The sequence below is a fragment of the Coregonus lavaretus genome (assembly GCF_964263955.1).
Source record: "Coregonus lavaretus genome assembly, chromosome: 17".
Taxonomy (NCBI): domain Eukaryota; kingdom Metazoa; phylum Chordata; class Actinopteri; order Salmoniformes; family Salmonidae; genus Coregonus; species Coregonus lavaretus.
The window spans coordinates 28,125,930-28,141,221 of NC_140004.1; the positions used below are offsets into that span (position 1 = coordinate 28,125,930).

At 43.0% G+C, this 15,292-nt stretch overlaps 1 protein-coding gene across 1 annotated transcript in view; it reads right to left on the reverse strand.

Moving 5' to 3' along the window:
* Positions 1-815: 815 nt before the first annotated feature.
* LOC311145131 (clathrin heavy chain 1-like) overlaps positions 816-15,292 on the reverse strand; it is a 39,794-nt gene continuing 25,317 nt past the window's right edge. Inside the window, exons 23-32 of the mRNA XM_084181324.1 lie at positions 13,307-13,471; positions 13,099-13,206; positions 12,744-12,911; positions 12,485-12,634; positions 12,204-12,335; positions 11,738-11,848; positions 11,475-11,645; positions 10,756-10,977; positions 2,973-3,048; positions 816-2,739 (exon numbers count right to left, since the gene is read on the reverse strand). Of these exons, the coding sequence (XP_084037450.1) occupies positions 2,618-2,739; positions 2,973-3,048; positions 10,756-10,977; positions 11,475-11,645; positions 11,738-11,848; positions 12,204-12,335; positions 12,485-12,634; positions 12,744-12,911; positions 13,099-13,206; positions 13,307-13,471 (1,425 nt within the window). The 3' untranslated portion in view covers positions 816-2,617. The remainder of the gene's footprint in view (positions 2,740-2,972; positions 3,049-10,755; positions 10,978-11,474; positions 11,646-11,737; positions 11,849-12,203; positions 12,336-12,484; positions 12,635-12,743; positions 12,912-13,098; positions 13,207-13,306; positions 13,472-15,292) is intronic.

Sequence of the window (15,292 nt, forward strand, 5' to 3'; positions counted from 1 at the left end):
TGAAGGCTTTCCATTGAGTAGTCTGGCCTGGTTACAGACCTCTACGTGCTTTTACAAACTCCCCTGACTTGTCATGTCATAGGAGTAGCTAGGCTGCCAGAGGATTTCTGCAGCGTCAGGCAAGACAAAGACCAGTTGGATAGAACAGAAACAGGTATGTTCTGGAGATATACAGTAGATTGTATAGTATCGATTGCATTGTCAGAACTAAAAGAAGCAAGAACATCCTTGAATTGGAGAAAACCTCTCAACACCAAACCTGATCGTGGAAGTTTGTGAATTACCTATGCTCCCCAAGTCAGTAAGTCAGATTGCATTGTCAACTTACTCCATACACTTTACTTGAACTCTTCATCATACCGGCCACATAACATATCAATGACATAACACTTCATGAACAGCCGGGACAGTGTCATAAGCTGAGATGAACCATTGTGACTGTCTGTACCAGTGTTATGTAGGCCTTACGACCAAAGGTTCTTAGTAAAACCCAGAGTTGATAGTATTACCACAGACTTCCAGGTTCCTTCTGGGGTTACTACTAGGAATATTGTGAAATGATCACAACCAGATAATGTGAGTGTAAACTTTATTATCCTTCAGAAAGCATGACTTGTACAGACAGGGTAATGTGTGTACCCAGCTCAGATTTCAGTGTTTTCTACGAAACCCCAATCCAACATTTGTACAATGTCGTGGCACAGCTCCAGATGCATGAGGCCAGATTTACCCATAAACCCTGGCGGTAGTTTTCCAGAACATTCTCATCAGACATGTGCTACTTGAACAAGAAGAAACCAAACCCCAGAATGATGGCTGCTGCAAGCAATCGTGCTGAAGAGTTTAATGTTTGTATTCCGCTCTTTTTGTATATTGTCATTTTCTTTTTTTAAAGTATCACATTTATGCTTAAGACTAACTACAACAATACACTATAGACAATACATACTGTATGGTATTCCATAATATTGGAACATATCTTAAATTATACAGTTTTTTCAGTACATTAAATGATAACTCTGGACCACTGGCACGGGGATATATAGGAGTTATATTCCCCTAGTATGTTTTTATTCTCATCTGTGTAATATTAGAGTTTCTTCACCATTCTGTTAGTTGATGTCAGTGGTGGGACAGTAAAGGCTTCAAAATACATTTGTTTAGCTTTGAACACAACATAGGTAATACTTGTTGTATGTGTAACATGACAATTGTGCTCCTGGTTGCATTGTTACAGTATTATATGTTTGGCAGCACATGCACAGACATCAGCATATAGCAGTTATGTTTCACATCATCATCAACTCCAGAGCTGTGGGATCATGTACCATACATCAGTGTAAAGTGGAGAGACCCAAACGTCCATGTTGACCTGGTTATTATCAGCTAGCAAAACCGCAGGGGAGAGGAGAAACAATGCAAACCTTCCCAGTCTTAGTGTTGTCAACAGATCCCTACATGCTTGATAAACTACACACAGTAAGTACACCCAATAACTAGTATTCCTAGTCCATAGTACTGTATAGTGTTGCATCTTCAACACATAGTACCTGTTCAGATGGGCAAACAAAAACGATTGAACAGAAAGTCTTGAAGCAAACATATGAGACCGTAATGAAACAAACGTACGAGACAGTCGTGAAACAAACGTACGAGACAGTCGTGAAACAAACGTACGAGACAGTCGTGAAACAAACGTACGAGACAGTCGTGAAACAAACGTATGAGACAGTCGTGAAACAAACGTGAACAATGACTCAAAGTTGACACATCCTGTACAAGGCTTAGCCATGCTTAAGGGAGGGTAGGGTAGGGAGGGGGCATTCGGGGCTGCGCCCCCCTCACCCACTCCCTCTCTCTCCTCAGTAACAAAGTCTCTTCACTACCAGCACTCTATTATCATCTCTTTTTTTAAAAGCTGCTCTATGGTTGATACAGTCTATGGAACAGTAATATAATATACCTGGACAGAGTGGTGTACTGTACGTTAGCTTTTATCTGTTCGTTATTTTCTCTAGGAGCTAAGAGCTGTCGCCATGCTGTGCGGTGGTGAATGGGGGGGCTGGTCAGCCTAAGTAGTGGGGTCAGTTAGCCTTGCTCTAGTCCATTGGAGACGGAGGGGGAGCAAGAGGAGGTGGGAGTGAGAGGAGGAGGGAGCAAAGTGGAAGTCTTTTCGGTTGAGAGAGTTGCTTGTGGTGGTGGTGGGCGGGAGGGGGGTTGGTTGGGGTTTGGAGTTTCCAGAGGTGGACTATGTGTCTCAGAGTAGTGAGATTGTGTATCAGGGGTTTCAAGGCAGGGAATACATTTTTAATCCATAAGCAAGCTGCATCTGTATAATGTATTTGATCCCAGTGTAGGGTAAGTGTGATTCAGGTTGGGGCTGAGGTTGGGTAAGAGGGGTGTTAGGCGCTCCAGGTGGGATGTGGGGTTATTGGGAACTTATGCTCTACATGATCTGCAACCCAAATGACACCCTATAGCCTATATAGTGCACTACTTCTCACCGGAACCCTACGGGCCCTGGTCAAAAGTAGTGCACAAAACAGGGAATGGGTGCCATTTGAGACGCATGGACCCATGGTGAAGCCATAAGGGGGCTAGGTGGGGTAGAGGTGGTCTACATGTTGTAGCCGTAGGGGGGCTGGGTGGGGTAGCCTGGTGCAGCGTATCCATAGCCTCCTGGATATCCTGGCTGGGGAGCCACTGGAGCAGAACCTGCTGTCAACATCAGCTGCTGACCTGCATGTACACACATTCATGCACACACACGGTTATACAGGATTGTCTACATTTCATCAATAATAAACAGCTAGCTTTCTAGCGTTACATTCAGATTCCCTTACTCATTCCCCACCCCAACTGATTCCTCTAAAGCTCAACCAAGCCTTTAACAGGCTAGAAGAAACCAGCACAGAAGGACTGGAGCTAGTTTGGGATTTTAAAAGCATCATAGAGTGCACTACCGAACCTACCAAACACTATGGGGGTGGGTTCTGTGACTTTTTCCTCAGTCTTCCTTTGGCTTTCTGACTCCTCCAATTTGTCCACCTGAGAACAGAGGGTAAGACAGGGGTCAGAGAGAGGAGCCAGTCAGTCATCTAATGGGTGGGCTCACTAGAATAAAAATGTCAAAAAAATACATTAAAAAACATCTTAATGTTCTACAGACAGAAATTATGAAAAATATTACTTTTGTCATGAAGATAACACTACACTTTATAGACTAGTATCAATCTCTACAGTGAGGATGCCTTAGAGAAAATGCCATGAGGAATTGGTGAGAAACTTCACTACAGCTTTCCTTACAGGTGAGGAAGCGTCTTTAAACTACTCTAAAAGCAGCAGGACTCCTGTAAGTTTAGTTCTTATTAGCATTTCATTGTGTCTTCTGTTGAGGAGAAGCTCGGTCCATGCCAAGATGCTGACAGTCCACTTTTATCCAATCTTAGAAAACGCAAACACATCTCCGTCCAGGAGCAAAACAGACAAACCTAAATCCTAACTTAGCATGCTTCTACTACAGGGCACTCCTCCTTGCCTAGCAAACACCTAGAGCTGTTTATCCAAGGTATTCTGCTTGGTTAAGAGCATGCATCTTTTTTTAACTGTAAGTGCAAGTTGTACATTTAACTGCCATCTTATCCAAAGCTAGCTTGTGGTCATTTTGCTAAAGTAAATGTGTAGCGATCTTCCCAAGCAATGCTTCAGAAGTGTGAGCAGCACAGTGTCAAATAAAGGCTAAATAAAACATAAATCAAGCAAGGATTCAAACAGAAATGTTTAATTTACATAATGTAATACTCTTTGTATATGTCTTAGTCAGAAATCACTCCATCGTCTAGAGTTAGTTCAAAATGCTGCAGCTCGGCTTTTAGCAGACACCAGGAAATGTAACCATATCACACCTATTTTAGCTTCTCTACACTGGCTTTCAGTCACTTTTAGAATAGATTTTCAAATTGTATTAATCATGTTTAAGGCTTGGTTTAGCCACATCCTATATCTCAGATAAGTTATCTCCCTACGAGCCAGGACACAGCCTGAGATCCTCTGGCAGGGCACTGTTGACCATTCCAAAGTCTAGGTTGAAAATAAAAGAACACTGGGCATTTGCCATTAGGGCCACTGTGTCTGCTGCTCTTCATCTGCTGCCCATCTAACCAGGTGAGTACAGAGGAAACCAGCAGACACTGCAGTCCTGGGGCTGCTGACTACTAGCCTGGTCCCAGATCCATTAGTGCTCTTGCCAACTCCATTGTTGTCATTGTCGGCCCAATATGTGACAAGGAGTTGGCATGATAGAACAAACAGATTGACACTTAGGCTAACTGACTACTGATGTTGAGGATTATAGCACAGCACCTTCCAGAGTTGTGGACTGGAGTCACATGACTTGGACTCGAGTCTGACTCGAGTCACAAAGTTGATGACCTGAGACTCGACTTGATAGAAAATAAAAAATAACTTGAGACTTGACTCAAGACTCGACTTTGACTTGAATTTATCTGGCCAGGTTTTGTAATGTCTGTCACTCATTTTGTGGAACAGAGTCTACGTGGATTATTTTACACAAAGCCAGAGACATCGCCCTTGCAAAAAAACCTGCAACAGATTGGCCACTGAAACGCACACTCGGCACTCTGTTTGGAGCTAGTAAGCAGATTGCTGATTTGCTGTACAGCTATAGGATCGGGTGCAGCGCAAACATCAAACTGTGGGGAGAGAGGATTGCCATATTAAATAAATATGCAGCTCCAAAAATAGTTTGGTGATCAAGAATCTGAACTGTTTACTTTGCAAGCTCACCAGCAATGGGGCAACAATTACTAGCATATGCCTACTGGTCTTTTGGTATGTACCAATTGCTTGAAATTGATCATTTACTTATGAAGCTTGCATTTGGAATTTGTTCTTAAACAGAATTATTAGTTGCGAAGACACACCATAGGTGCGGTCTTCACTTCCGCTCTCCAAACTCTCGCCAGTGGAGTGCTTTTTTTCCTCGTTGAAATATTTGCTGTTGCTTTCACACATTTAAATGCATAGGCCCTATGTGGTAAATCTAGATTCCATCTAATACTACAAGAATTGCTAGCGTTTCATCATTCCATCCCCGTACAGTTTATTGTAACACGTAGACATTTCTGTTTCATGTTTGATAGGCCTACGATACATTTTCATTTAGCCAACCATTTCTTACTCTCTGAGTGGCGTGATGTTTATTGTACACATGAACGTTCACAAGACTCATGAGGTACAAGTTCTGTTTATTTAATTCAAATGTATGGTTTCCTTTGTTCATATTTCCCGAGTTCTGTGTGTCTGTTTCCTATTGCCGTGTTCAAAACAATTGGGAACTCTGAAATCTCCGACTTCAGTGCATTCAAGACAACTGGGAAATCGAAAAAAACTAGCTCCGACTGAACGGTCATCCATCTCGGAATTCCAAAATCGGGAATTCGGGCCTCTTTCTAGAGCTCCGACTTTCCGACCTGGAGATCACTGACGTCATGATTTGACCTCAAGAGTTTCCAGTTGTCTTGAAAGCACCATTAGTCTCTGTCATTCTGGTTGTGCGTAATAGGAGCGTGCACGCCTCAGTGCCCATAGAAATAGGCTACGTAGCCTGCGCTCCATGCTTTGGAGTCAGAACGTTGAATAAGATAATTATTGTTCCATGTACAGTGAGGGAAAAAAGTATTTGATCCCCTGCTGATTTTGTACGTTTGCCCACTGACAAAGACATGATCAGTCTATAATTTTAATGGTAGGTTTATTTGAACAGTGAGAGACAGAATAACAACAAAAAAATCCAGAAAAACGCATGTCAAAAATTTTATAAATTGATTAGCATTTTAATGAGGGAAATAAGTATTTGACCCCCTCTCAATCAGAAAGATTTCTGGCTCCCAGGTGTCTTTTATACAGGTGACGAGCTGAGATTAGGAGCACACTCTTAAAGGGAGTGCTCCTAATCTCAGCGTGTTACCTGTATAAAAGACACCTGTCCACAGAAGCAATCAATCAATCAGATTCCAAACTCTCCACCATGACCAAGACCAAAGAGCTCTCCAAGGATGTCAGGGACAAGATTGTAGACCTACACAAGGCTGGAATGGGCTACAAGACCACCGCCAAGCAGCTTGGTGAGAAGGTGACAACAGTTGGTGCGATTATTCGCAAATGGAAGAAACACAAAAGAACTGTCAATCTCCCTCGGCCTGGGGCTCCATTGAAGATCTCACCTCGTGGAGTTGCAATGATCATGAGAACGGTGAGGAATCAGCCCAGAACTACACGGGAGGATCTTTTCAATGATCTCAAGGCAGCTGGGACCATAGTCACCAAGAAAACAATTGGTAACACACTACGCCGTGAAGGACTGAAATCCTGCAGCGCCCGCAAGGTCCCCCTGCTCAAGAAAGCATATATACAGGGCCTTCTGAAGTTTGCCAATGAACATCTGAATGATTCAGAGGAGAACTGGGTGAAAGTGTTGTGGTCAGATGAGACCGAAATCGAGGTCTTTGGCATCGACTCAACTTGCCGTGTTTGGAGGAGGAGGAATGCTGCCTATGACCTCAAGAACACCATCCCCACCGTCAAACATGGAGGTGGAAACATTATGCTTTGGGGGTGTTTTTATGCTAAGGGAACAGGACAACTTCACCGCATCAAAGGGACGATGGACGGGGCCATGCTGGCTGGTGAGAACCTCCTTCCCTCAGCCAGGGCATTGAAAATGGGTCGTGGATGGGTATTCCAGCATGACAATGACCCAAAACACACAGCCAAGGCAACAAAGGAGTGACTCAAGAAGAAGCACATTAAGGTCCTGGAGTGGCCTAGCCAGTCTCCAGACCTTAATCCCATAGAAAATCTGTGGAGGGAGCTGAAGGTTCGAGTCGCCAAACGTCAGCCTCGAAACCTTAATGACTTGGAGAAGATCTGCAAAGAGGAGTGGAACAAAATCCCTCCTGAGATGTGTGCAAACCTGGTGGCCAACTACAAGAAATGTCTGACCTCTGTGATTGCCAACAAGGGATTTGCCACCAAGTACTAAGTCATGTTTTGCAGAGGGGTCAAATACTTATTTCCCTCATTAAAATGCTAATCAATTTACAAAATTTTTGACATGCGTTTTTCTGGATTTTTTTGTTGTTATTCTGTCTCTCACTGTTCAAATAAACCTACCATTAAAATGATAGACTGATCATGTCTTTGTCACTGGGCAAACGTACAAAATCAGCAGGGGATCAAATACTTTTTTCCCTCACTGTATGCATGGTGTTGAAATATCATTAATAATCATTAAGTCTGATTAAACGGAATGTACCAATGGATGTGGAAATTGCCTTTTACATTGTAGAACCAGTTGATTGGTTGTAATTGCCAACTGGGTAATTGTATGGTCCTGGGGGCCAAGTGCTTATATTATTTATGCAGGCCTACCTGTTTGAGCTTTGGTTTCTTAAGGGGAGGCTGTACAGTCTTGCCCTGTACCTGTGTCCGTTCAGATTGTATCAGGCTTAACCTGTCCTGAGGCTATTTCTTTTGGGCTATTGCCTGTGTATATTTGGTAAATCTACTTGTATATTTTGTATGATATGGCACTTTCATGATTGGATCGCCAAGACCTGTAAATAAATCTACACTGAGCATGTCAACCTGCCTTCGGCTGATTTAATGCCCTTACGACTGCTACAAGGTCCCTAATTTACAATTACATAGGCTAATCAAAATGTGTTGTAGACAAAATAATGAAAAGGGCTGTCTGGTTCCTCAATAAATTAGACAAAAGATTTGTAGTTGAACAAGTCATTGCATGTATACAGCGGGCTCCAAAATTACTGGCACCCCTGTCTGGCAATGCACAAACAATACTTTAAAAAATATAAACAATATCATTATAGAGATAATCTGAAAATACCAACATGTGAGAAATACTGTACTATATTAATGTTCCAATGGAACCCACCAAAATCATTTATTGATTTAATTAAAAATCAATGTCCTCCAAATCAAGATTTCACAATTAATGGCACCCTTAAAGATTATTGTAAATAACATCTACCAAAATTAAACTAGGAATTCAATTCCACTTATTTCAGTTTATCTAAGTCTTAAGGAACTATATTAAGCCATTACATCACTTCCTGTTTCACTAGGGTATAGAAATGAAGTAACACGCATACAATATCCCTTTGTCATCCAACACCATGAAGAAAACAAAAGAACTGGCAGTTCAAAAGAGACAGATGGTCGTAGACCTTCATAAATCTGGTAATGGCTACAAGAAGATCCACAAACGATTGAATATACCTCTTAGGGCAATTATATATATTTTTTAAAGATATGGAACAGTTGAAAACCTCACGGGTAGAGGACGCAAATGCATTTTGCCCCCCAGGATAGGGAGGAGGATGGTGAAAGAAGCAACAAAATCCCCAAGAATCACTGTGAAAGAATTGCAGGCCTTGGTGGCGTCTTGGGGTCACCAGGTTTCAAAAAGCACCATCAGATGCCACCTCCACAACCACAGGCTCTTTGGATGGGTTGCCAGAAGAAAGCCCTTTCTGACCCCAAGACACAGACGCAAGCGCTTGGAGTTTGCCAAACGTCATTTAAATTATGACTAGAAGAAGATGCTCTGGTCAGATGAGACCAAAATTGAACGTTTTGGTCAGATACATCATCGGCATGTTTGGCGTCGAAACAGAGATGCATACAAGGAGAGGCACCTCATGCCCACGGTGAAATATGGTGGTGGGTCAGTGATGATTTGGGGCTGTTTTAATTCCAGAGGTCCAGGGGCACTGGCTAAGATTGATTGCATAATGAATTCCACCAAGTATCAGGCAATTTTGGCTGACAATCTGGTTCTCTGCCAGAAGGCTGGGACTTGGCCGTAGGTGGACTTTCCAACAAGACAATGACCCAAAACATACCTCATGATCCACACAGAAATTGTTCTGTGACAACAAAATCAATGTTCTGCCATGGCCATCTCAGTCGCCGGACATCAATCCAATCAAATCTGTGGGCTGAGTTGAAGAGGGCAGTTGATAAGCGCAAACCCAAGAATGTGAAGGATCTTGAAAGGATCTGCATAGAGGAATGGTCCAAAATCCCTCCAAATGTGTTCCTTAAAAACTTGTCAAACATTACAGGAAAAGACTCCATGCTGTTATCCTTGCCAGAGGTGGTTGCACTAAGTACTAAATGAGGAGTGACAATAATTATGAAACCTTGGTTTTGGTGACATTTATTTTCTATTAAATAATTGTATGATTTTGGTTGGTTCCATTGAAACATTAATAAAGTACAGTATTTCTCACATGCTGGTATTTCTCTCTATAATTATACTGTTTATATTTTTAAAAGTATTGTTTGTGCATTGCCAGTCAGGGGTGCCAGTAATTTGAGCCCACTGTATATATATTTTTTACTTGACAACTTGTGACTCGACTCGCTTTTAGAATGCATGACTTGGACTTGACTCGAGTCTTGACCTGTTCTACTTGTGACTCAAATAATAGTGACTTGGTCCCACCTCTGGCACCTTCTATCATGTGTTACTGTTCTATCACACTGTTCTATCATGTGTTACTGTTAACTAGGACTTCTATCATGTGTTACTGTTAACCAGGAGCAAGCAGTCAGGGATTAGCAGTTAGAGGAGAGACCCGGGGGTGGCCAACCCTGGTCCTAGAGCACAGGAGGTTGGCGGCACCTTTAATTGGGGAGGACGGCTCGTGGTAATGGCTGGAGTGGTATACGTGGAATGGTATCAAACACATGGTTTCTATGTGCTTGATGCCTAGAGGTTCTCAGTGTGTGCAGGCTTTTGTTTCAGCCCTGCACTTACACGCCTGATTCAGCCTTCAATCTAGAAACACAATTTGCTGAATCAGCTGTGTTGGTGCTGGCCTGGAACATAACCCTGCACCCCCTGTGACATTCTCTAGGACCAGGGCTGGCCAGCACTCCCTCCATTAAGCATTCTCAGTCTACAGTACAAGTCCATGCTAGGTTCCTACATCAGAAACCTAGGGTCTATGTTACAACAGAAAACAGACAAGAATAAAAAGGAGAGAAATAAAGAGCCAGAGACCGTCACCTTCTCTGCAACCTCATCAACCTGGAAGAGAACCCACAGTGGTGACCTCACATGGCTTGGGGTCAAAGGTTACAGGAAGTGGTGTCATTAGAGATTACTTTAACTCTAGAGGAATGCTAGGGTTCCCCACTTAAGGAGCGGCTCATGTTTTTAACTTAGTGAAGAAACACAAAATAATCAAGTTGTATATTTGTACAGAATCATTTAGCCTTTGAAAAGAAACAGAGTGAAAGCTTTCTCTAGCAGCGTTATCACATCTTTAAGTAAACTTTCCTCTTCATTTGTATTGCCAAAAGTATTGCTTCATCTCTAAACCCTGTCTGCTTTTTCAATACCTACAGAGAGAACATCAAGGACAACTGTCTGTCTCTTACAGGAAGAGAAATCAATAATCTGGGAAAAAATAAAACAGTCAAGTTAGCAAGAAGAGATCCATTATTTATCTAATATTATACAACATTTTCACCCACTGAAATAAAAATGTGATGTACGTCCCAAATGGCACCCTATTCTCTATATAGTGCACTACTTTTGACCAGAGCTCATAGGGTTCTGTTCAAAGCAGTGTACTATATAGGGAATAGGGTGTCATTTAAGACATAGATTGTCCTCGCTGTGTTTGCAGCAGGACTGACCTTGGTGAGGTACTCCCTCATGACCTGGATGAAGTATGGCATGGCAAAGTCCATGATGTTGTGTCTCCAGGCCAGCTCCAGCACCACGTCAGGGTGCAGCAGATCATAGGAGGCAAACAGACAGGCAGTGAAACATTCCTTCCTGCCCTCCTCCAGGAACCACTGCAGCAGGGTCTCAGCCAACTCTGCATCCTTTGACTCGGAAGCATACAGCATCGCATCCTGACAAACACACAGGAAGAGGGGACTTTATTGAATGATTGATTTGGGATTGATTAATAGATTGATTGATTTGAGACTGCAGCAGGGTCTCTGCAGCATACAGTATCCCATCCGGAGACAGGCTGACAGGGGAAGGTATGGATGGATGGATGGATTTATTGATTGAATGATTGATTGATGAGAGAACATTTTGATTCTCATAGATGTTGCACCAGGGTTACATACTATTACAAAGCTGAAAAGCTACTGAGGAGAAAACTGAAGAAAGACACTTATTTCAACAGGTTGCAGTTGGCCAAATATATTCACTAGTATTTCCCTCCTACAAAGCGAAACAGTGCCCCCACCAGGCTATAGTCAGAGTAGATTGAAATGTGAAAGGGTCCAACAACAACAAAAAATCTGCCCAAAAAGATGAAAACCCTGTGCACAGCATTGCGTCTGCATCCAGGCGCTGGTTTGGCAGGAACAGCTAGTATCTAAAATAAAATATTTACCTTGTATAATTTGTCCTTCTTGCAGAGTTCCACACTCTGTCTCCAACGGTTGTTACCTTTGTAGAGGTATGCTGCTATGCGTCTGAACTCAATCAGCTCATGCTTCTCCAGTCTCTGGGCCAGACCAAAGGTGTCAAAGTTATCATACGCATCGATAGATGCCCTCAGACCCTATAGACAACACAGGCAGACAAGTCAGGCTCAGAGTCTATGGAGAACACTGACAGAAAAGTCAGGCAACAACACGCACACTACTCACTCACCTGGTAGTCCTCCTCGTCTGTCAGTAGGTTATTAAGGGCCTCGTTGACTCCCTTGTTGTTGTGACTCTGAACTGACCTCAGGTAAGGCTTTACCAACTTCAACTGGTTCATCTGGAAAAACACGTCACATTATTTGGTCTTGTGTTGCTGCTAACTTTGCAGTGTTTTATTGTGTGATCAAGTTTTTTAATTCTTAATTTACATTCAATTCCTGGTTTAATGACTGACGCAGCGGTCTAAGGCACTGCATCTCAGTGCTTGAGACGTCACTACAGACCCCCTGGTTCGATTCCAGGCTGTATCACAACCGGCCGTGATTTGGAGTCCCATAGGGCGGCGCACAATTGGCCCAGCGTCGTCTGGGTTTGGCCGGTGTAGGCCGTCATTGTAAATAAGAATTTGTTCTTAACTGACTTGCCTAGTTAAATAAAGGTAAAATAAAAATATAAAAATGTTGATTGATTACCTTGGTGAAGTATGTGACCGCGCGGCTATGGTCTAACCGTGGTGACAGTATGGTCAGAAGGTCGTTCGTCAGCAGAGGTTTGTAGTCCAGGTAAAAGGAAAGGGATTTGTAGTACAGCTCCACATTGGCCACCTAGAAATAATCATACAACACAATGAAGTTCCTTGTGGAGAGAGGTGAAATAATTAGAAAATGAGAGCGATTGGCTACAGTTGTGGTTAGTATACCTTTAGCGAGGTTCTTAACTGTTTTGTGAGCGAGGTCTCAGGAGGTCATGTTACCTTGGCAATGATGTCCTTGAACTGCACCTCCTTCCATGCGTCAGTAGGATGTGACATCATCGTGAGGACAGCGTTGTCATACTCCTCGTATTTATCATACAGAAACACTAGCTCTGCCCACAAGTGAGACTGCTCCGCTGCTCGCAGCACCTGATTGGACAACCACAGAAAGTGAGGTCACAGACATGACCGATATGGGAGAGAGAAATATTTACTTACAATAAATATTTTCAGACACACACATACACATGCATCACACCTTAGGGATGTTGACACGGGACCAGAAGAGTTCAAGGTGTTCTCTCATCTTCTGGGGTTTGAATTTGGAGTAGAGGATGGCCAGCTCTGTGAACATGCCCATGTGAGCGCGCTCCAAACCCAACGCTGCCTCCAACAGGGCTATCAGCTCCTCATAGTAGCCCCGGTTCTGATACACAGACACAAACATGAGTTAACCACAACACATAGATACTGTACAGACACCTAAAATATCTGAAAACATTCCCTTTACCTGACAGTAAACTATGGAGGGCATCATCAGGTGAATGATACAGGGTATTTACCTGACAGTAAACTATGGACGCATCATCAGGTGAATGATACAGGGTATTTACCTGATAGTCACTAATGAGCTCCTCCAGTTCATCAGCGTGGATGACAATGTGAAGACCACAGATCTGAGCCAACCGAAATTCCTCCCCATCCACACACGCAAAACACACCTGGAGAGAGAGCTCAGTCACGATACACAGCCCAACAAATGGAGCTTCCATCTATCACTTACACATACAGCCAAATGTGTGTAGAAATGTTAAGGTGTACCTCCTTCCAGGTGCGTGTGCTGTTGGCTTTCCTGGCACTGTCCACAGCAGCCTGGTACTCTCCTAGGTGTACCAGCGTGGACGCCAGGCGGGCAAAGTTGGACACATTATTATACAGCAGCTTGGCAGCATCATACATCCCCTCCTCATAACACCTATCTCCCACCTGGATGAGGAGAAGGACATGGGGAGAAAGAAAGGGAGGAATGAGTGAAGAGGGAGAAAGAGGAGTTGAAAGTTGAGACGAAGGGTTTCAGTGACCAAACGTTGCATGTTGATATACAGCAGGGTTCTTCAATTCCGGTCCTGGAGGGCCGAAACACTTCTGTTTTTTATTTCTACCTGGTAGTTAATTGCACTCACCTGGTGTCCCAGGTCTGAATTAGCCCCTGATTAGAAGGAGAGGATGAAAAACAGAGGTGTCTCGGCCCTCCAGGACCGGAATTGAAGAACCCCTATGAAAATGTATGCACTCACTAACTAAGTCGCTCTAGATAAGAGCGTCTGCTAAATAACTAAAATGTAAAAAAATTTAAATATACAGTGCCTTCGGAAAGTATTCAGACCCCTTGACTTTTTCCACATTTTGTTACGTTACAGCCATATTCTAAAATGGATTAAATAAAAATCTACTACACACAATACCCCATAATGACAAAGCAAAAACAGGTTTAGACATTTTTACAAAAGTATTAAAAATAAAAACCAGAAATTCTGTATTTACAGTGGCTTGCAAAACTATTCACCCCCCTTGGCATTTATCCTATTTTGTTGCCTTTTGGGGGTTTGTATAATTTGATTTACACAACATGCATGACTTTGAATAGTTTCAAACAAGAAATAAGACAAAAGAACAGACAACTTGAGCGTGCATAACTATTCACCCCCCCCCAAAGTCAATACTTTGTAGAGCCACCTTTTGCAGCAATTACAGTTGCAAGTCTCTTGGTGTATGTCTCTATAAGCTTGGCACATCTAGCCAATGGGAGTTTTGCCCATTATTCAAGGCAAAACTGCTCCAGCTCCTTCGTTGGATAGGTTCCGCTGGTGTACAGCAATCTTGAAGTCATACCACAGATTCTCAATTGGATTGAGGTCTGGGCTTTGACTAGGCCATTCCAAGACATTTAAATGTTCCCCTTAAACCACTCGAGTGTTGCTTTAGCAGTATTGTTAGGGTCATTGTCCTGCTGGAAGGTGAACCTCTGTCCCATTCTCAAATCTCTGGAAGACTGAAACAGGTTTCCCTGAAGAATTTCCCTGTATTTAGCGCCATCCATCATTCCTTCAATTCTGACCAGTTTCCCAGTCCCTGCCGATGAAAAACATCCCCACAGCATGATGCTGCCACCACCATGCTTCACTGTGGGGATGGTGTTCTCGGGGTGATGAGAGGTGTTGGGTTTGCGCCAAACATTTTCCTTGATGGCGTAAAAGCTCAATTTGAGTCTCATTTGACCAGAGTACCTTCTTCCATATGTTTGGGGAGTCTCCCACATGCCTTTTGGCGAACACCAAATGTGTTTGCTTATTTTTTTCTTGAAGCAACAGCTTTTTTCTGGCCACTCTTCCGTAAAGCCCAGCACTGTGGAGTGTACGGCTTAAAGTGGTTCTATGGACAGATACTCCAATCTCCGCTGTGGAGCTTTGCAGCTCCTTCAGGGTTATATGTAAGTCGCTTTGGATAAAAGCGTCTGCTAAATGGCATATTATATTATTATTATTATATTTGGTGTCTTTGTTGCCTCTCTGATTAAAGATTTGGTGGGCGGCTCTCTCTTGGCAGGTTTGTCGTGGTGCCATATTCTTTACATTTTTTAATAATGGATTTAAATGGTGCTCTGTGGGATGTTCAAAGTTTCGGATATTTTTTTATAACCCAATCCTGATCAACTTTGTCCCTGACCTGTTTGGAGAGCTCCTTGGTCTTCATGGTGCCGCTTGCTTGGTGGTGCCCCTTGATTAGTGGTGTTGCAGACCCTGGGGC